The sequence below is a fragment of the Penicillium malachiteum genome, assembly GCF_028827825.1.
Source record: "Penicillium malachiteum strain IBT 17515 chromosome Unknown utg000004l:1.0-4883003.0:1.0-4884900.0, whole genome shotgun sequence".
NCBI lineage: Eukaryota > Fungi > Ascomycota > Eurotiomycetes > Eurotiales > Aspergillaceae > Penicillium > Penicillium malachiteum.
In genome coordinates this window covers 1,510,102-1,529,764 of record NW_026643097.1, presented here as the reverse complement: position 1 = coordinate 1,529,764, position 19,663 = coordinate 1,510,102, and the positions used below count along the sequence as shown (strand labels likewise).

At 46.2% G+C, this 19,663-nt stretch overlaps 6 protein-coding genes across 6 annotated transcripts; 3 read left to right on the top strand and 3 right to left on the bottom strand.

Moving 5' to 3' along the window:
- Positions 1-558: 558 nt before the first annotated feature.
- N7483_008722 (terpene synthase family protein) lies at positions 559-3,387 on the bottom strand (the record flags this gene model as incomplete). Its single annotated transcript, XM_057092149.1, has 1 exon — positions 559-3,387. The coding sequence occupies one exon, from the start codon at positions 3,385-3,387 to the stop codon at positions 559-561; it is 2,829 nt and encodes a 942-aa protein (XP_056943323.1).
- Positions 3,388-4,752: 1,365 nt separating this feature from the next.
- Positions 4,753-5,681, top strand: N7483_008721 (glutathione S-transferase family protein; the record flags this gene model as incomplete). The annotated part of the gene is made up of 5 exons (XM_057092148.1): positions 4,753-4,786; positions 4,838-4,972; positions 5,034-5,089; positions 5,154-5,281; positions 5,351-5,681. The coding sequence occupies 5 exons, from the start codon at positions 4,753-4,755 to the stop codon at positions 5,679-5,681; spliced, it is 684 nt and encodes a 227-aa protein (XP_056943322.1).
- A 649-nt stretch (positions 5,682-6,330) lies between these two features.
- N7483_008720 (uncharacterized protein) lies at positions 6,331-7,585 on the bottom strand (the record flags this gene model as incomplete). Its single annotated transcript, XM_057092147.1, has 4 exons — positions 6,331-6,775; positions 6,837-7,054; positions 7,108-7,266; positions 7,322-7,585. The coding sequence occupies 4 exons, from the start codon at positions 7,583-7,585 to the stop codon at positions 6,331-6,333; spliced, it is 1,086 nt and encodes a 361-aa protein (XP_056943321.1).
- Positions 7,586-9,108: 1,523 nt separating this feature from the next.
- Positions 9,109-11,031, top strand: N7483_008719 (cytochrome P450; the record flags this gene model as incomplete). The annotated part of the gene is given in 4 exon segments (XM_057092146.1): positions 9,109-9,877; positions 9,934-10,036; positions 10,050-10,078; positions 10,151-11,031. The coding sequence occupies 4 exon segments, from the start codon at positions 9,109-9,111 to the stop codon at positions 11,029-11,031; spliced, it is 1,782 nt and encodes a 593-aa protein (XP_056943320.1).
- A 266-nt stretch (positions 11,032-11,297) lies between these two features.
- On the bottom strand, positions 11,298-11,555 carry N7483_008718 (uncharacterized protein; the record flags this gene model as incomplete). Its single annotated transcript, XM_057092145.1, has 1 exon — positions 11,298-11,555. One exon carries the CDS (start codon positions 11,553-11,555, stop codon positions 11,298-11,300), a length of 258 nt encoding a protein of 85 aa, XP_056943319.1.
- Positions 11,556-13,078: 1,523 nt separating this feature from the next.
- N7483_008717 (uncharacterized protein) lies at positions 13,079-14,269 on the top strand (the record flags this gene model as incomplete). The annotated part of the gene is made up of 1 exon (XM_057092144.1): positions 13,079-14,269. The coding sequence occupies one exon, from the start codon at positions 13,079-13,081 to the stop codon at positions 14,267-14,269; it is 1,191 nt and encodes a 396-aa protein (XP_056943318.1).
- Positions 14,270-19,663: the final 5,394 nt, after the last annotated feature.

Genomic DNA, 19,663 nt, shown 5'->3' with positions numbered 1-19,663 from the left:
AAACTTGTTCCTTATGTGGTGACTCCCGAATGTACCAGGCAATGTGGGTCTGAAATACCTGTGTATGCTTTACAGAGCATGGATATTTATTACGTGGCTTACGACCCGTCCCTTCTTAGTGTAAGTGTAAGGCGCTAAATGGTGCGAGATAAGAATGGCGTGCACAATAATATCCGAAGTTTGCCTTTCTGGTAGCGACGCTTGCTTCTTCACCAACATTAGCCTCATGCGGGGGCGAGGCCACCACGACCACTGAAATTTCGCTTATTCTGTGCAATATCGCTCAGGGACGAACTATTTTCGGGGACTCTGGAGTAGTTGCCAAGAGTTCTATTTTTGATGCAACTCTAGATAAATTCATGCCCAAGTGATAGGCACGTCACAAGTCCAAACATGGTTTATGGAAGCTAGACAGGATGGGAGCATTGACTTGCGTATGCATTAGATAAAAATATGGAAATTTTCGATAACTTGAAGAGAACCGACTTGAATAGACAAATAGCACTACAAGAAATAAACAGTTGACAATCTGTTGAGAGCAAAACGAAGACAACAAAGCTAATTCTGCATACGGCTGGCAATGTCCTGCGCAACGTAGATTTGGCCAAACAAATCTGTAACATCAATAAACGCTAGAACCTGCGCCGCTGTCGAGCTACTTATCTCTGCTGAAAGGTGTGTAAAGCATAGCTGCATACATTCTCTTTCGAACTCCGCAAGTTCCATCAGATCTTGCTTGCCACTGTTCAGCTTCCCTGACATATGCTCCGTAAATTCAATGAAATCGAGGCTATTCAGGTTCCTTTCTGCAGCATCACGGAGCTGAGATCCGTAGTCATTGTACTGTCGGCACATAGTTGCCAGGTGAAGACCCAGAGCCCGCGCAAAGAATCTTTGCTTGGCAGAAGAACCAAAGGATCCATCACGACCGATGAGACAACCGAAGAAGGAAAATGAATAGGGGCAGCTGGTATCATGGGCACCTGTTGTGCGGACCCAGTCAAAATAAGAGCGACTGATAACACTACCATCGGTAGCGACGTTTGGGGCTCTCATCCGAGCATTGTCGGCATTGTGGGCCATGTGCGCGAGCAGAAATTTGTTGATTTCTTCAGCGACCTGCTTCTTTGAGCCATCAGTGGTGCTAGCAACACAAGGGTGCTGTAGTACATGTCGTATATACTTCTGGATCACTATTCCGACCTCGTAGACCGACGCCGGAGAGAGCTGATCTTCGCTGTTCTCCGACTGCGGGGATCGTGACCCTGTTCGGCTGCTAGGAAATGAGTGTTCATAGAACAGTTCACTTCCACATTCAGCTCGAATGATGACTTTGAGCTCAATCAAGCTTGAATCCGGCAGATTAGCGACCACCGTCTCCATATATTCGTCGGCTTGATAGTTAAGCATTGATATCACCATCATGTCCCATAGTATCTTGCCTGAGAGGGGATAATTCGATGCGGAGTTGACAGTGGTCCAAGCAATTGGAATAAAATCCAGGTATTTGTCTTCTGTCATTCCCATGCTATCTCGGGGGAAAATATCAAGTCGAACGGCTTTCAGCAGCTTCGTATAAAGATATGCCTCGGCAACAGCAAAAAGCATAGTCCGCTCTGAAGTTTTATTGAACAAAGGTAAGCTTCCAAAGAATTTTGACATCTTCACCAGCTTCTTTTCGGACATAGCAAAAATATTCACGACCTCTGTACTCCATGCGATTTCCTCGGTCGGCGCCCTCATTGCCGCAAGACTATACGCCTCTGACAAGATAGGTAATCTGTATGAAACTTTCTCAATCCAGATGTAATCACCGTCGGCCCAGTTGTTGGCATGTAACGTAAGGTATTGTCTTGCTCTAAGCAGGGCAGTTTGGGCAAAGTCACGAATAGACTGCAACCACGGCAGTTTGAGCATGGAGGCAAGCAATAGTGCGCTGTATGCAGTCCTCTCAATAGAGTTACCCCAGGAGCCATTTTCACGCTGGCGGGTCAATGCTCTGGAGAATAATTGACTGAGTGTAATAGGGACACGGACTGCAATCAGTTCACTGGGCATTTTCTTTAAAAGACCCTGACTCCATGCCTGAAGAAGACGGAGCAACGCGCTGCTCAAAAGCATTTCGCTATACTCGGATGCTAAGTTCCACTTATCCTTCAGCGCACCATCGTCCCAGATCGAAAGCATAAACTTCACAGCCTTCTCAATCTGTGGCTCATACATTGAAGGCTTGGTTGCCGCCAGCAAAGCATGAAGGATGTTGGCATTCGCGCTGAAGCTTGGGTTGCGCTCCAGCTTGTATGTTTGGAAATGGTCTGCGGCCTCGAATTGTTTGACCAAGGGCGTCGGATCCGCTTCGATACCAAGGTGCCTGAGGGCTAAAACAGTTTGAGCCGTGTCGTCGGCATCACATAGAAATCCTGGAGCAAAACCAAGAAGCCCATTCTGATCTTGAAGGAGCTGTCTGAGATAGGCCGTGAGGATTTTGACGTCCGAACATGGAAGATCCTTGATGGAATATCCACTGGCAAGTAAGGTTGAGATCGTCCAGGACACTTCGAACACCGGTGTTGGGAACCCGCTGGGAACTCCGCCACAGCCACCGTAGCTTTGAATGACATTCCTGAGATACTTCTCCGCGGAATCATCCCATTGAGTGGAGTTGATGAGGTAGGCAGCTGTAGAGGCTGGAGATCCTAACATGCCTCCATACCCTGTACAATGGTGCGATAACTGGTCAAAATTGACTTTGCCAATCAGCCCTTCGAGCGAATGCAAAAGAGTGGTTTGATATTTCGATGTCACCATTTCCGGCCTGAAATGAGCGAGCTTGCGCTCATAAAGCTTCATCAGCTCTGGTCTGGCAGGGAATTCAAGATTGACGCCTCTCTCACTCAATTGATTCAGAAGGCTTGGGACTAAGATTTCGAATCCCACATGAAGGGTTGACTTGACATCCCACATCTTCAGCGCTTCCGAGACAACGGTGGTTGCTTGGGATATTTTCCAATCGTAATTGATAGATTTCAAATCGCCACCAGTAGAATGCATGGTGATCGATGCATCACGATGAGCTAGCAAGCACAGCAATCCTGCCATAGTGTTGAGTATTCCATCCACAGGCGATGCGTATGTTCCCCAAGAACCGTCATCGCGCTGCTGATCAAGAATATAGTTGAACGACTCCGGGAAGAGCCATTGAGGGGCGCCATCAGCGTCGAACTTGGTGATCATCGATAACCACGCAGTGTCATACAGAGAAATGCTGAACCCCCCGAATCCATTTTCATTTTGACAAGCTTTCGAGATCCTGGTCACTACCTCATGAGCTCTTTTGACCAGGTCAGGAGCTTCATCACTCCGTTTTCTTTTTTTCTCAGGAGTCATTGCGTTGGAAAATGTGTGACGGACTGAAAAAAAGGAGCTGCAGCCAAGGGATCTCAATCAAATTCTGGATATGAAGTAGGATGCAATTCACTCGATGAAGGGAGCAGGCCTACTAGCAGCATGCTGCACAAATTTCATTATTACGCAGTGATCCCCTTTTTTGGAATGGGCTTTGAATTAACCACTAGTAATGATGGTTGTAGACCGTTTTTTGGAGCTTACTGTCTACAGAGCATGCGAAATTTGGCCCACCTGCTTCCCGTCCCAACTGACTAGAGCCTAGCTGTAAGATATGCTGCCTTCAAGGGAAAATACACAGGATTATAGATGCAGCGTCGTATCCTTGTCAAAACCAACGCGAAAAGATAGCGCTCACAGTGGGTCGGCCGAAGTATGCATGCTTGAGGCCTATCCCAGTACGTCGGAGGTAGCATCAACATAGATTGCTTTGTATTTTTGGATGTTTTAGCAAACGATCCAGCCGTGTGTGAACCCAGAAGGTCCGCTTTGATGACGTACTTGAATCCTTCAACATCGCGACATCTACGGAGTACTCCGTACCAACGTGATTGTGCAATCTTCCAACAGTGGTGAGTTATGGTTCACACTTGCAGTGGGCCTCGGGCGGGTCCTGCAGTGGGGTTCGGGCTAAGCACGCGCTAGCCTGCGGTGGGCCTTGCGCTAAGCATGCGTGAGTGGGTGGCGGCGGCCTATTAGCTGCATATGGAGTAGTCAACTCCGTGCACAGACAGTCGTGGAATTAGGGGCCAAATTATGGAGCCCACTCCCGGCCGAGCTCGCTTACAGGCCAGTTGTAGAAGCGACAAACCCCGTACATTTGTCGTGCATGCAAATGGATTATTCCGTACCGTAGTACGTACATACGGAGTACTCCGTAGTCAAACAGTGCGAGCGGGGCAAGTGACATGGTTCTTGAGACACCAATGGACAACTCTCTCTCCTGCAGGTCTATCACGCGGTACGGAATACAGGGACAGCTTTAGTGGGTTTCGCTGATCATACCTTCCTCATATGGGGCCAAAAGCAAACACTTGAAAGCGAGGGGAGCAAGACTCTGTTTTCATTTGAATCAACGTGAGTAGAATATCGAAGAGTGGAGGACCAATATGAATATCCTTGCCATAAACAAAGAAAATAGCCCCCCGACAGCAGCGGCTAAGAACACAATCCCTGTCCAGACCCATGCTTGGTACCCCTCCTTTCCCCCCCTCATTTTCGATGGTTTGGGAGAGGGGCATCACCAGTTAATGAAAACACTTTATAGCAGACTCGACTGTTTCTTTTTCTTTACTCACTCTCTATCAACAACACATCGACTACTCACCTTGAAAGAATATCCTAATCATGGCCCTCGCACCGATCAAGCTGTACTGGAGAAGTGAGACTGCCAACAAAGACTTGAAAATATTTAACTGACATTGTCTTCCAGGCCAGGTCCCCAACCCTTCCAAAGTTCTCATCATCCTCGAGGAACTCAACCTCCCTTACGAGAGTGAATGGGTTGAGCTCGAGGGGCTCAAGCAGAAACCATTCACAGACGTGAACCCTAATGGACGTGTCCCAGGTACGTTGAATATCCAACCCCCTTTAGCTAGTGCCATGTCTCACTGAATGCGATGTTTTAGCCATCGTTGATCCCAACACTGGGCTTACTCTGTGGGAGTCTGGTGCTATTGTGCAGGTGAGCCTTAGCATATTGCCAATATTGGAAACAAGCCTTATGGTTGGCTAATGTTTTCAAATAGTACCTGATCGACACCTACGATAAAGACCACAAACTCACTTATGATTCTTCGCCGGAAAAGTACAAGCTGATCCAGTGGTCTTACTTCCAAGCCTCGGGCCAAGGCCCCTACTTTGGACAGTCTGCCTGGTATGTGAAACCTGATATTTTAATGGATACTCTATTGTGAGCACTTTACTAACATACAAAGGAATTAAGGTTCAACATCTTCCACGAAAAGATCTACGGTGAATCCCCAGAGTCGGCTAAAGTGCGATATGGAACAGAACTCAAGCGTATCGCGGGTGTCCTGGACACGGTTCTGAGCAAGCAGGAGTGGCTGGTTGGCGACAAGTGCACTTATGCAGACTTGGCTTTTGTCATGTGGAACATGCAGATTCCATTCTTCATGGCCAGTCGCACGGGTGAGTATGCTTGGAAGCCGGAGGAAGTTCCCCACTTCACCCGCTGGCAGAACGCCATGATGGCTCGTCCCTCTGTCCAAAAGGTTCTCAGTGTGCTGAATGAGACCGAGGTGAAGAGTTCGTAAATAAGAACCGCGATGCCAATTGGTCGGTAAATTCAAATTTCACATAGAACGTTGGATACCTCAATTTGAAAGGAAGTTCGGATATGTGACGTGTGTCGATGACGATTAAGGTTATATTCAGTACTGAATGGCAAAGTAAAAAACTTTTTTTTCGAATTTTATGCAAGGATCTTCTTTCTTTCAATCGTAGCTTAGGACTTTTCTACCTCAGGCTATGGCGATCCCTTTTTTGCGTGAGCTCTCACTATCATCGGGTAGAATATCAGTAGTGTAAGTTCCGAGCCCCTTCAAGGTCAAATTCCTATCACTAGTCCAGCTGTGAACTTGGAGGCACTCAAGCTAAAGCTTGGGCCTTGCTTATTAGGAGAATCTAAAGGGCTGTCTCGAGTTAGATGATATACATGTGCACCTATGTAAAAGGCGTTCGCACATTGAAAGTCCTGCATAGATATTGAAAATACTAGGACATCGGACTGTCACAAAGTTCATACTCATTTCTTAATTTCACACAGGCATTCAAATACTATTATGTTCTATCGATGAAGACAACACCTCTTCCCTGCCCAGAAGCCTAAAACCCATTCTGCTGGCGTGGTGGTCCACGCTCAGCCTCTTGTCGCGTCACCCTTTCCACAGTGGTTTTCATATTTTATGGCGGGCAGTCCACCAATGGATAGTGATCCTCATACCCATTATTTCCCAATTCGACATCGACACTAAAGGTCTTTTCAACCCTTAGTCGCTGCCACTGATCCCGACTAGATGGACCCTGAGAGAATGAGCCATTGGAAGTTCTCTGAGCTTCAGAAAATTCCTCCTGTGAGACCCCACTTTGTTTGCCAGCGCTGGTCGTGCCGGTGCGCGTGGAAACACGGGACCAGAGATTTTGGACAACGGACCGAAGACCACGACTCGCGCTGAACAAGTGGCCGAAAGTAGGAAGACATGCGGCGACGATGCTAGCATTAGGCTCTATAGTACCCCAGGTAAAGGCGTTCGTGACGACTGAGTAGCGATCGGTTCCCGTCGTGGCTGTGGACTTATAAATGTCGAAGTAGATGTAGTAGAGACGGATAGCGGATGCGATACAGCAGCTGGAAGCAAGGATTAATTCCCGGGTCAATATAGTCATATCATGAGTTCTGTGGGACTTACAATATTCCCAGCCAAAATATACCGAGCACTTTGAGCTTTCTGTGCGTGGACATCATGAGTTGGTGAATGACCGGAATGGGAAAACAGAGCACGATCAAGTCAAAGACCAGACTCATGGCAGCGAACGTCACGCTAAACGCATCGTAATTAAAGCGAAGGGCATTCACCGCGTACGGGTCCCAGGCGGCAGTGATGGGTTTTGAGCAGAAGAGCTGGGCCTGTAGGGCGTGAGTTGATACTCTCCTGGCAGTTTCCTCGGCATTCTACTTACCATGATCATGGCGAATCCCCAAGCAAGCAAGATTGAAACATAAATCCATACAGCGATTTGAAACCCACGTGTCACGAAGATTCTCTGATAATAGAGGAGAATAGAGACTTTGACGAAAACCAAACTACCAATCAGTACAAACCCTTCAATCCATAGTGTCTGCAGGTCATGTTAGTTGACTAGTATCGTGTGAAGGAATCAAGAATAAACCCACCCGGAGGAACACGATGGTGGCCCCGATCACGCTGCCTTTGGTGTAATTGACACCCCCGAGCGCAGCGGCCACGAAAATATCTATTGAAATTCCCCAAGAACAGATCTGAGCTACCACAATCACATAGTCATCTGCAAAAAGGCGCTTGACCTTGGCGATACTCAAGTAAACACGGAGAAAAATAGCAAGTGAGCCCAGAATGGGGAAGATGATGGCGACCGCTAATAGGGAAGTGGTCACCAATGATGGACTGTCCGAACTCATAGTTACACGTGGGTTTGGTGGAAATGACTGAAAGGAATCAATAACGATAATAGCAAACCACGGAAAACAGAGCCACTTGAACTTGAAATGGATGTCGTGTGGTTTATATTATCGCCTTCAAGTTATACTAGTATTATACAACTTTAGATTTGTAGGCTCAAACTACTCAGATATACCACGTCACTCATTACCTGGACATTGATTTTGCATTCCTTTTGGCCCCAAATCTGACGCTGCAGGTGCGAGACCCAGAACAAGAATAAACACATTGTAGAGGATGGGAGTTACTTTACCCTAGACTCGAAAAGGAGACATTCCCGGGGGGGCCTTTTTGTTTGTTTTCATCGAGTAAAGAAAAAAAAAACAAAAAGCCCTGGAGCCCGTGTATTCTATTGTTTCATGTTGAGTGGGTCTGTATTGTACTAGCTGGCCTGTGAAATCCTTCCTGCCGGGTCCTTTCGGATAGATCCCTACTATCGACCCCCACACGGGAGACACGGCTCAGGCGCTGGCCCCGTACGTGTTGCTCCAGAACCCCTCTTGCATATTTCGAGTTCGTTGGGTCCTCCGCGAAGGATTGACACTAGCTGATACTTCTGAAATATTGAGGTTTCTGGAGATTAAGTTGCATTTTATTGGAAAACGAAATCAAAATACAACACGCCACAGCCGAAGAGGGTTTAGCGACGGAATTGGTCCAACGAAATATGCACGCCAGACGGCTCGCTTGTACAATTTGGAAATATCGCCAGGGCTCTGCAGACTCGAAGACAAGTGGTATTAATAGTAGCAATTTGCAGATCATCGACCTGCACCTCGTCTAACCCACTTGAGCCTAGTGCACGGATTAGATGACCAACCCAAGCCATTTTAGTATATACTATGGGAACGCCACTCCCGGTAGCGGCCTGATGGCCTTCTCTTAAAGGACTTAAGGGCGAGAATTTCCAATTTTCAAATTTTGGCTTTCTTCACATAATCCTGCTGTTATTTTAGAAACATTGAAGAACCCAATCAATCTTCCAATGAATCCTGAAGACCCCTCTATTTACTTATCATTCAAGGCTCAGCAACCACCTGGCAGGCTTTCATTGTTGAAGGAATTATGTGAATTGAAGTGCCGGTCGTCTTAGCAAGCTTGGGCTAGTATTTGTAGTAACAGCCTGAGTGGCAAAATTGATCCCGTCGTAGACTCCCATGTATATGAGATTCGAGTGTTGGATAATGATCTCCAAGTTACTACCTGGCCTAGTCTGCCTCTGAGCCTAGCCTTTTGTAGAAGCGATCCGCTCCTAAGGCGTGCTACTAGTATGGTATCCACCGACTTATTATGATTGGGGTCCACGGCCCCCGGGCGCGCGCAATATCTTCACACGGGATGATAGTAGACTCTTCTAAGTCTCGGTCCAAGGCTACCATGCCTGTTATATACTGATGATTTTTAATAGGTAATAATTGAATGGTACTCTGTCTCGCCACCCCTCAACCCTGGCATAACTCCAATAGCATTGTGCCGAGCCACCATGTTCCCGCTTTTGCATATACTGGTCACATCAGTGGCCATCTGGGTGACTTGGTGTCTGGCTAGCTTGATCAACAATCTATCTCAGGCGCGAGCGACCGGCTTAAAATATGTGATTTTGCCATGTTCACTACTGGGTGCTCCCTGGCTCTTGAGTCAATCCGTGTTCCTCCCGCTTCTGGGGGCTCTTCCCCACCCGTGGACAGTCAACTGGCTTCCACTGCTCATCTTCAATGACGCCTGGCATAATGGCTATGAACCCTTCGAACGAGTCGGTGTCGATACTTTCCTTGCTGTCTCGCCTGGGGGTATCATTCTATACACTTGTGATGCCGATGTCTCTTCCCAACTTTTTCGCGATGGTCGGTTCGGAAAGCCGGCTCATCTGATGCAGATCTTGAATATTTTTGGTCCGACAATGACAGGTACAGACGGAGCCGAGTCCCGGTTATATCGTCGCATCGCAGCTCCATTCTTTAACGAGGCCACACTGCGACAGGTCTTTTCTCATTCTGTCGAAGGCGGTCGGGAGTTGCAGCTGGTATTGAGACAGGATACAGCATATCGTCAGCTTCGCACGCTCGCGGCGCGAGTTTCACTTCACTTGCTGAATCGAGTGTGCAACCAGAATCAAACCTCTGAGGATTTAGTGCGCGCATTACGGTTTAAAGAGAAGCCTACAGGGACACATCGCATGACTTACACCGATGCTGTGCATACGCTGCTGAACCACTATGAGACTGTTTTCCTGTTCCCTCCTGGCCTGCTCAGTATGTGAATTTCCTTTCCCTGGTGCCTGTTGACATTGACTCACTTTTGTTATTAGAGCTGTCGCCTTCCCACGCACATCGCAAGGCCGCAATGGCATATATTGAAATGGATCAATATATGCAGGAGCTCGTAAGACGGGAACAGGTTAAGCCTCGACCGTAAGTCAACCAGCTCGTCAACAGAGCAGAAGACCCTTCTAGGTACGTGTTCCATCACTTGCATTTCCCAATACAGCAACCAGTTTTCAATCTAACTCATGTTCCAACACTCAGACCGCCTTGTCGAAGCAGCCCTCCCCTTCTCCACTGAAAGTAATGGCGCCATCCTCAACAAAGACCAACTGTTTGGCAATGTCTGGCTTTTTATGTTCGCGGGCCATGAGGCCAATGCCAATACGCTGACATTCATCATTATCCTTCTTGCGTCCCATCCCAACATCCAACGCGCCTTGCAAGCCGACATCGACTCGATAATTGGTGATACCCCATCAGATCAGTGGAGCTATGACCTTCATTATAAGCATTTGATGAGTGGTTACGTTGGCGCCGTTATCAACGAAGCCCTTCGTCTATTCACTGTTCTTCCTGTGCTCCCAAAGTACGTTGCCCCGTCGGGTCCTCCGATTCCCATCACCGTCCAAGGGCAAAGCCACCCCTTGCCACCAGGAACAGTCGCATTTGTCAATACTAGTGCCACCCATCGCCATCCAAAATACTGGCCACGTAAAAGCGAGTCCGCGAAAGCTGCATTAGGAGACCCTAAAAAGCGACCCTTCGGAATGTCGGACTTTGACCCAGAAAGGTGGCTCAACTTGAATGAAAGGGAGAGTCAGATCGATTCTCAGAACCTTGATTCCTTCCTCAATCCTTACCCTGGGACATTTGTCCCGTTCTCCGAGGGAAGCCGTGCGTGTTTGGGATATCGCTTTGCGCTCGTGGAGTTGTGCGCCGTGGTAGTGAGTCTGTTCAAGGAGTCTTCCGTTAGACTTCTCACTCGAAATGAAGAAGTCAGAAACGGTACATCTGAGGAGGTCGCGGATTCATGGGAAGCAGCAAGGGATCGTGCGGAACTTGCTCTGTCGGAGGGTGTGAAATTTGATATGAGTTTACGAGTCACTCAGAGTGTGCCGATAAAGTTCGAACCGCGGGTTTGACCTGGACCTTTTGCTTCCAAACATTAAGGAGGAGAAACAGGTGCTGAACAAACATGCTGTTGTTCAAATGTTATCTTCCAAGGTTTGAATCCGTTGATAGAGTTTCAAGTTCTTCAACCAAAATACCAGTAGTACACAAAGCTAGTATCTATCACTACTAGAATATAAATTATTGATAGTATCCAAAGGACAGTGGACATTGGAATTTGAAGTTTGGATGTTTATTGTCGTGTGATACTCACTTGGACAGTTCTGATGAACTCTATTCAAATGTTGGGAGCTCGTCTGCCCACCATATAAAACCACTGCACATCTATACTGGCACCAATTTCAAACTCATCACTCAGCTGCTCCAGACTTTGTCGCATCGCTAGTGCCTGTGGGGTGTTTGTCCCGCTAGTCTCGAGGGTGAGGCAAAGTTCCTCCATACCCATTAGGATACAGTGATTCCAGAGGGCTCGTTGGGAGGGCTTCAGACCAAGACGCTGGTAGGCAACAGGTTCAAAACCAGCTGATTGAATCATGTCGCAATTATCGGTAAGCCATCTTTACAAAAGTTAACCCTTTTCTCTTTGGGGCTAAGAATGTGTAAACAGGAAGAGAAGAGGTACTGACGTGGTAGCATCCGATGGAATTCCTTGCATTAGATTTGCAACAGACTGTGTCCGAGCGATCGTGGCAGACGGCTCGGTGGCTATGGCATGCACAGATCGAGGGTCCAAATCCAGCCATTGGAAAAAGCCACCTGATTCTATACGAGATGGCGCTTGAGTTAGCACAAAGAATTCCATTCGCTTGCATGGAAATTTTCATACTTAGGAGGCTCATAATGTTCTGCAAAAACGCATGTAGGGTTTCCTTGCTTAGCAAGGTGATAAAAAATCGTACATTGACGATATCATACATGCCCAAATGTTGAGCCGGGAATGGCTGAAAGACATCTTGTTGATGCAGGCTAACCGCTGACGGTAGCCAAGCAGGTGAAGGGTATTGGTCCGTGGATATATCAAAGCATTCTATGCGCAGATCCGTCTCTATAGCGAGAGATTCTGCGAGCTCGATAGACCAGATTCTGTTGATAAGTCAGCAATGATTATGCCACCTGCCCATGGTGGACACGTCGGAGGCCGAAGGTTGGAATTAAAGGCTTACGCTGTTCCTGCACCAATGTCTGCCACGCGGAGCGATCCCGATGTATTAATTCCATCACGGATAGCGGGATGTAACAGCTGATTCCCTGATAGTTTGGTGATTAGGGAATGCTGATAGTTGAGCCTGTGGAGGGTCAATGACGGTTAGTGGCGGCGATAATGCGGAATACGAGTCGGGCAAAGCATGATATTCTCACCGGATACTGGAGCGATAATTTCTATTGAAAATGTAAAGTCCCGAATCAGCGCCGTGGGAATCCATAATGGTCGAAGATGGAATAATTCGACTGAAACAACATATGCTTGTGGAAATTGCTGTGAAGTTATACGTTATACGGACTCGTAGTAACTTGAATCTCCCGGTCTTCACATTTAACACGCTAATTATTGCCCCGAATTTGGCCGTAGGCTCGTAGCTAAGCCTTTATGGCGGACTCAGACTCGGACTCATGCAGTCGGGCGCGGTAGGTGCGTCGCCATGCGTGGAAGGATTGTGGAGTGGGTCTCATATGCAGCTCTCCGAGTCCAATAAACATTTGAATCAATTAAGGGGAAACTGCATTGCAACAAGAAATTGAAGCGAGAATCTGGTGGAGCAAAAGGCGCAAAGAGTTGCCCAGCAAATTAATGTTACAGATTGAAATGTGCGTGACCATTGGCTCGCTTCCAAGAGATTCACGCCATCTCAGATCCTGTCCCCACTATTAACTCTTTCATACCCCTGTCAAAAAGTCATCTGCGTCGCATGGCAACTCCAAGGCTCCCATTCCCCCTATTCAGACATTCCTTTTATCAGGATCACGAGAGGATTTTGATTTTCTCCTATATATAGGTCATCCTCCTGTGTTCAGTCGAGAGAGACATTATCTTTTGAGGTCACGATACACTATCTCATCATGAAGAGCTTCTTTCCATTTCTTTTCACCACGACTCTTGCAGTCCTGCCTGTTTGCGTGGAAGCAATCTCCACTGCAGGGTTGAGTGACGCCTCCATCGGTAAATCTACAGGGGGCAACTCAATTTGTGCCTCGGGCTATATCACGATCCCCATTTCGGTGAATGGTACTACATTGAACTATACGCCTCCTAAGAAAACCGCTGCGGAGATTGAGTCTATGATAGAAATGTACCAGATCACGAATTCATTGTCGTCAACTGCGCCAAATGGTACCCATCTCATAGAGGGAGAATTTAAAATCTACACCAAGCTTTGCATCCCAAGTTCAAGCGCAAAAGCCGCTAGTATCAAGACTGTGCAGCTTCTGACGCACGGTGCCACGCTGGACCATACTTATTGGGATATCAGTACTGGCCACAGCTACATCGATGCTGCCACTGAAGCTGGATATGCGACCTTGTCTTACGACCAACTGGGAGTCGGCAACTCAGACCACCCAGACCCCATCCAGACCGTACAGGCTACAAGCCAGGTTGCAGTCACGCACGCTCTCGCCCAGCTACTGCACGATTCAAAGATCGGAAATTACAAATTCGAGAACGTGGTCGGTGTAGGCCACAGCGCTGGTAGCACCTTAGTGCAGGCCATCACCACTGAGTATCCCAGTGACTTTGATGCCGTGATTCTGACCGGCACAAGCACAAACGAAGACTACGTCGCTCTCTCCATGGTCGCTTTTAATCTCATAAATGCGAACACGGACACTTCTGGTCGCTTTGATGATCTGCAAGCAGGCTATTTGACTCAGCAAACTGCGGCAGGTATTCAATTTGCATTCTATCGCTGGCCAAACTTTGATACCACCGCCTTCCAGAGTCAAGTTGCCAACAAGCAAACCAACACTGTGGGAGTTTTGCTCACCCTTGGTGGTGTCCTCGCAGAGGCGCCTGACTTTACTGGTCCCTTGGATGTTGTGCTTGGCGAGAACGACTTTGTCTTTTGTGGTGGTAACTGCACATATCCTGAAAACCAGGCTGCACTGGTTGAGTCGACCTTCTACCCCAATGCAGCCTCGGGTAGTCAGTACTACCTTGCTGCAGGCTCTGGACACGCTATTGCTGCCCATGACAGTGCAGGTGATAGTTTTGATCAGATGATCAGTTTTCTACAGTCCAATGATATCTACTAAGGATCGGCTAGGTGTGATATGCTACCAAGGGCTTCTAAGGTTGTGCTGTTCTTGTATTACCATGTGGGAATGTCTCAAATTATCTACTTTTAATAGCATATTTTGCGCTGAGGCTTTTGAAAAAGCCATTTATTGGAATTCCTAATGCAATTTTGACTCATTATACCACCAACATCTTGCAATTACAAGTTGAGCTTACATAGTGCTGGGAGGAGGTCGGGGGGGGGGTCTTACCACTTCCTAAGGTTTAATTTAATTAGTGCTCCTGCTCAAGACAACCGTTTCCACTCATATTGAAATGAATAACGTCATTCAAATACTATTGGATTGTCATTTTTCAAGGCACCTTCTTCAAGTTGTTCTCAAGTGCTATTGAACATAATGTTACCTCTTGGAACTTCAATGTTGGAAACAAGTTAACCTTACTAGTCCATATCATCTCCAGGGCTCTCATCCCTCATATTCACCTTCTACCTTGACCGTAAGATTCCCTCTGCACCTGGCACACTATCTTCGGACTGTTCCTGGATAGTCTAGTTAGCACCTCGCCCTCCAGATGTCCCTTCACTATTATTCATGAGGTCCTGATCTATCCTCCAGGAATTCAACATCTCAATATGCTTCGCTCTTCCATAAATGGTAGGTATTTGAATTATTGTTCTTTGCCTTATGGTCCCTCTTAACTTAAAGCTGACATGAAATCGCAGACCTGTATTGGGAAGAGGAGATTATACCCTCCGCCGTTACTTGATTTATCCTTCAACTGTATTGTTCAAACTAGCTGTCTGTACATCAAAGGCGATTGTTGATGATATTTGTGTGACTGTCACAGCAATCGGGACTGCCAAAAATGACTTTTGAGCCAACCTCCAGACAGTTAATCCATTAGTTATTAAAGTTATTGTGAAGATTTACCATGACCACCTGTGATTCGGTCGGTCCCTGCCACCAACGATATGACAGTATTGAAGGAAATCAATTCGATATTTGAGGGATCCGAGCCTCCGCCAAATCCAGAGAGTTGCATCATGTCGAGGGGAAAGCAGAGAATAATCCGACCTCGGATAGAACTATGTATAGCTGATGGAGAAGTCGCGTCTACGCCCTCATGCTAAATCTCGCTGGCACTCGTAAAATGTCAATTCGATCCAGAATTTGAATTTCAAAATAGCACGCCATCATTTAGTCGGCCAGCCCGTGAAGACGAACTTCACTTGTTCGGACCATCACCCGATTCCTAGTATAAAAGCTTTGACTTTTTTATTTTGAATTCTTCTTCTTCTCTCTACCACACATCCACAGTATCTTTCGACTCCCAATCTGAACGATAATTATCCTTCATTTGATTACCGCTTGAACGGATCCTCTCAGAGCAGTTCCATCTATTCGTAATTTATTCAATTTCTTTCTCTTACTTCTCATTGACGTGTCTTGACATCAAAGCAAAATGAGGTATTCACACCCACAAACGCCCCTTCTACACTATCTAACATGGAGCTAACGACATGCTGTATAGTTCCAGAATACCCGGCTTCATTTCCTGCTTACCGCCTCCCGCAGTGCTTGCTACCTTCAAAGCGATGTTTTCGAAGGAAATTGAAATAAGAGATGCAAAGGCAGACTTTCAAGCAAGTTCCAATACAGGAAACGCCGCCGACACGAAGACTATTGCACAGAATATTGTGAATGTTAACCACGATATGGATTTCCTCCATCTAAGACTTTCTATTGAACTCAACCAATGTGAACATCTCCAAACAACAAGGTTGAAATCGCTACCAATCCGGCTTACCAGAAACCCTTTATCGCTCCTAGCTATGAAGAACTCGATAAAGCATGGGAGGAAGACATGTTTGGGAAGTAATAGAGGGGAATCGAGTATGACTTGAGATATATTTACATGAATAGAGATCTCGCTTATGCCTCCAAGTCCAGTGCTGATAATTCAAATGTTTACATCTCATTTAATTTTAAAATTCATCCAGGCTTAAAAGCATTACTAGAACTATCCAGTTGCTGACGAAAAAAGAATATATATATGGAAATCAATTGCAGATAGTTCAAGCTCAAGTCCGTCCTGGAGAACTAGATCTATTAATTGTATAATACTACTGCCAGTAAACCCTTCAATCAGTAGTATTTCAGTAGGTACATAGCTATCAATATATATTTGGAGACCCATAGAATCACTCGTAGTAGGATCTGACCTGATTCCTAGTATTTACATATTTCAAATATTAAGCTTTGACTTCCTTACTTTAAACCTTCAAAGATTGGAACTCTTCTTCTTCTCTCCAGCGCATAACCTTGTCTAGTGGTCCTGCTTTACGCTTATAACTCAGTAAGAATCATGAGAGCCCTTCCAGACCAAATATAGACCTGTATAGTCCACAACGTGAGAGCATGGGAAATATGAGCGATGTTGCCCGGTGAGAGGCATCTTAGGAGACTGGTAGAAATAATAGCTGTTTCTTGGGTGAAATCCGGGATTGGGCAGAGCGTTCCATGAGCGAAATCTTGAGAACGTGTTAATAGAAGCTTGTTTTTGGGCAGATCATCTTAAAATATATGGGTACTTGGAATCCTAAGAATAGGATCCTTTTTTTGAGAGGGTCTGGCTCTTGGGAAAATCTTCTTGAGACGAGATTGGTCACGGAATGGCTTAGTGAAGAGCACAGACGATAACGTGATTCCCGGTCGAGCTGCGCACCCGGCCGAGCTGCGCACCCCATCTAAAATCGCGTCTTTCTACCACCCTACCTAATTCAAACACCTACCATGCCACCAATTCGTAATATTTCGGCCAAAAAAATGTCGAACAAGAGCGCAAGGTTTTATTAGCCTTACAGGCTATTCAAAAGGGCCAAATCAAGTCTCTTCGCGCAGCGGCCAGGCTATTTAGCGTGCCTGAGTCCACACTACGCAGTCGCGCGCACGGCATTCAATCTCGCGTCGATACACGCCCAAATGGCCATAAATTGACCCAGTTGGAAGAGGATTCGCTTATTGAATGGATTATCTCTATGGACTCCCGTGGAGCGGCGCCTAGGCCAGCTACTGTACGAGATATGGCCAATATTCTATTAGCTGCACGCGGTAGCCATCCCCCACCAACAGTTAGCAAGAATTGGCCATCAACCTTTATAAATCGACGCGAAGAGATTCGAACACGCGTCTCTAGGCGATATGACTACCAACGTGCTCTAAACGAAGACCCTAAATCAATCCAAGCATGGTTTACAACTGTACAACAAGTTATCGATAAGAATGGGATCCAACCTGAGGATATTTATAACTTTGATGAGACAGGCTTTGCGATGGGCCTTATTTCAACACAGACGGTTGTAACACGGCAAGAATATTACGGTCGGCGAGCTATTTTACAGCCTGGGAACCGTGAATGGGTGACGGCAATTGAAGCTATCTGTGTAGATGGTTATTCATTACCACCATGTGTGATTTTTAAGGGAAAGGTTGCTATTGCTAGTTGGTTCGATAACCTACCAAAAGACTGGCGGTTTCAGGTCTCAGCTAATGGTTGGACTACCGATGATATTGGCCTACGTTGGCTTGAGAAGCTATTCATCCCATCAACAAATTCACGTGTCCGTGGCCGTTTTCGGCTATTGATTCTTGATGGCCATGGAAGCCATCTCACACCTCAATTTGATCGAATCTGCTCAGAGAATAACATTATACCTCTCTGTATGCCACCGCATTCTTCACATCTTCTACAGCCACTAGATGTTGGCTGTTTTTCTGTGTTGAAAATTACCTATGGTCGCTTTATAAGTGATCTTGCACGTACAGGCTATAACCATATTGATAAGCTTGATTTCTTAGCTGATTTTCAACGTGCCCGGCTTGAAGCTTTTAAACCAGCTACTATCCAGAATAGCTTTATAGCTACAGGACTAGTACCAATTGATGCTGAAAAAGTTCTTTCTAAATTGAATATTTCGCTACGAACACCTACACCACCAGGCACTCGACCAGGCAGCCGAAGCAGTCAATTTTCACCTAAGACACCTAGAACTGTGGTCCAGCTTCAAAAGCAAGCTTCAATGCTTAAAGATCTTCTAAGACAGCGATCAAACAGCCCTCCAAGCCCATCGAAATTGATGCTAGATCAAATCATAAAGGGACACTGTATATCGCTACACAACACTGCGCTACTAGCACAAGAAAACGCCAATTTACGTGCAGCGAACGAGAAGAAACGACAGAAGCGCAGTCGGTCAACTAGGCAGGTGCCATGTGAACAGGGGTTGACTGTTGAAGAAGGCCTGCAGCTACTCACGCAGCTAGAATTGCCAGTAGAAGCACCTGCGGTCGAACCACACACCCAGGTTGAATTGCCTATTCAGCCGAATCAGCCAGCCCCCAGGGCTCAGCCTAGGTGTAGTGGATGTCGAGAGGTTGGCCATCGGATCAATGTATGTAAAAATCGTATTTATAACTGAATTTATTCGCATTGGGTTGAAATATTTGAATTTGAATTTGTCTAATGGTGGTGGGTGCCCAGCTCGACCGGGAATCACGTTAACGTGATTCCCGGTTACCCGAACGTCCCGGTTACTCGAGCGATGCTCCAAGAACTTCAAATTTCCTACTTTTTCAATCTCAAATTTCAACACCAAAACACAATTAAATATTTAAATAAGTTTAGTAGAACATTTAAAATAGCCATATCCTTTAGTTCCACAACCAGAACAAGTGACCTGGCGTCGTATGATAGACACAGGGGGTAATGGAGGCTCTACCAGTGGCTCCGTAGCACCCTCCGTTGTAGATATATATTGCCTTCCACCATCTTTTTCTTCCACCACATTACATTCAATCTCTTTCAAACTTCGTAGACTGCCTTCATGCGAGATCTGCTTTTTACTAGTAGTCCTCTTGTTTACCTGCTTCTTATTGGCTATCTCTAACTTGGCGCAACGATCTTGGATAAAGATAAGCTCATAAGCTAGTCGAATAGTCATATCATACGACCGGTCAATAGCTCTTTTAAGCGGCAAGGTCATAGTCTCTGATGAAGGTTTAAGTCCTTTCTTGATCCTAGAATTCGTTTTTTACAGTTTCGAGAGGCTCTAAAGTGTATCGAGATTACTAGTACTGCTAGAAGATCCTGGTCGTGGCTTAGGTGGTTAGGATGATGAAAATGATTCAAGCTGAATATTAAGCTTATCTAGTATATGATTAGTATCTAAAGGTACTAGACCAGCACCTCTAAAGCTATTCTATATAGTCTAAGCTTTAAAAGCAGCTTCTTAGGTAATAGGATAGAGTTAAATAAAGTCATCTTTATCAATAGAATTAACACCAAGATATATCTCTTCTATAACAAGCCCTCTATACACCTTTTTCAAGACTGCAAAACACCCAACATCA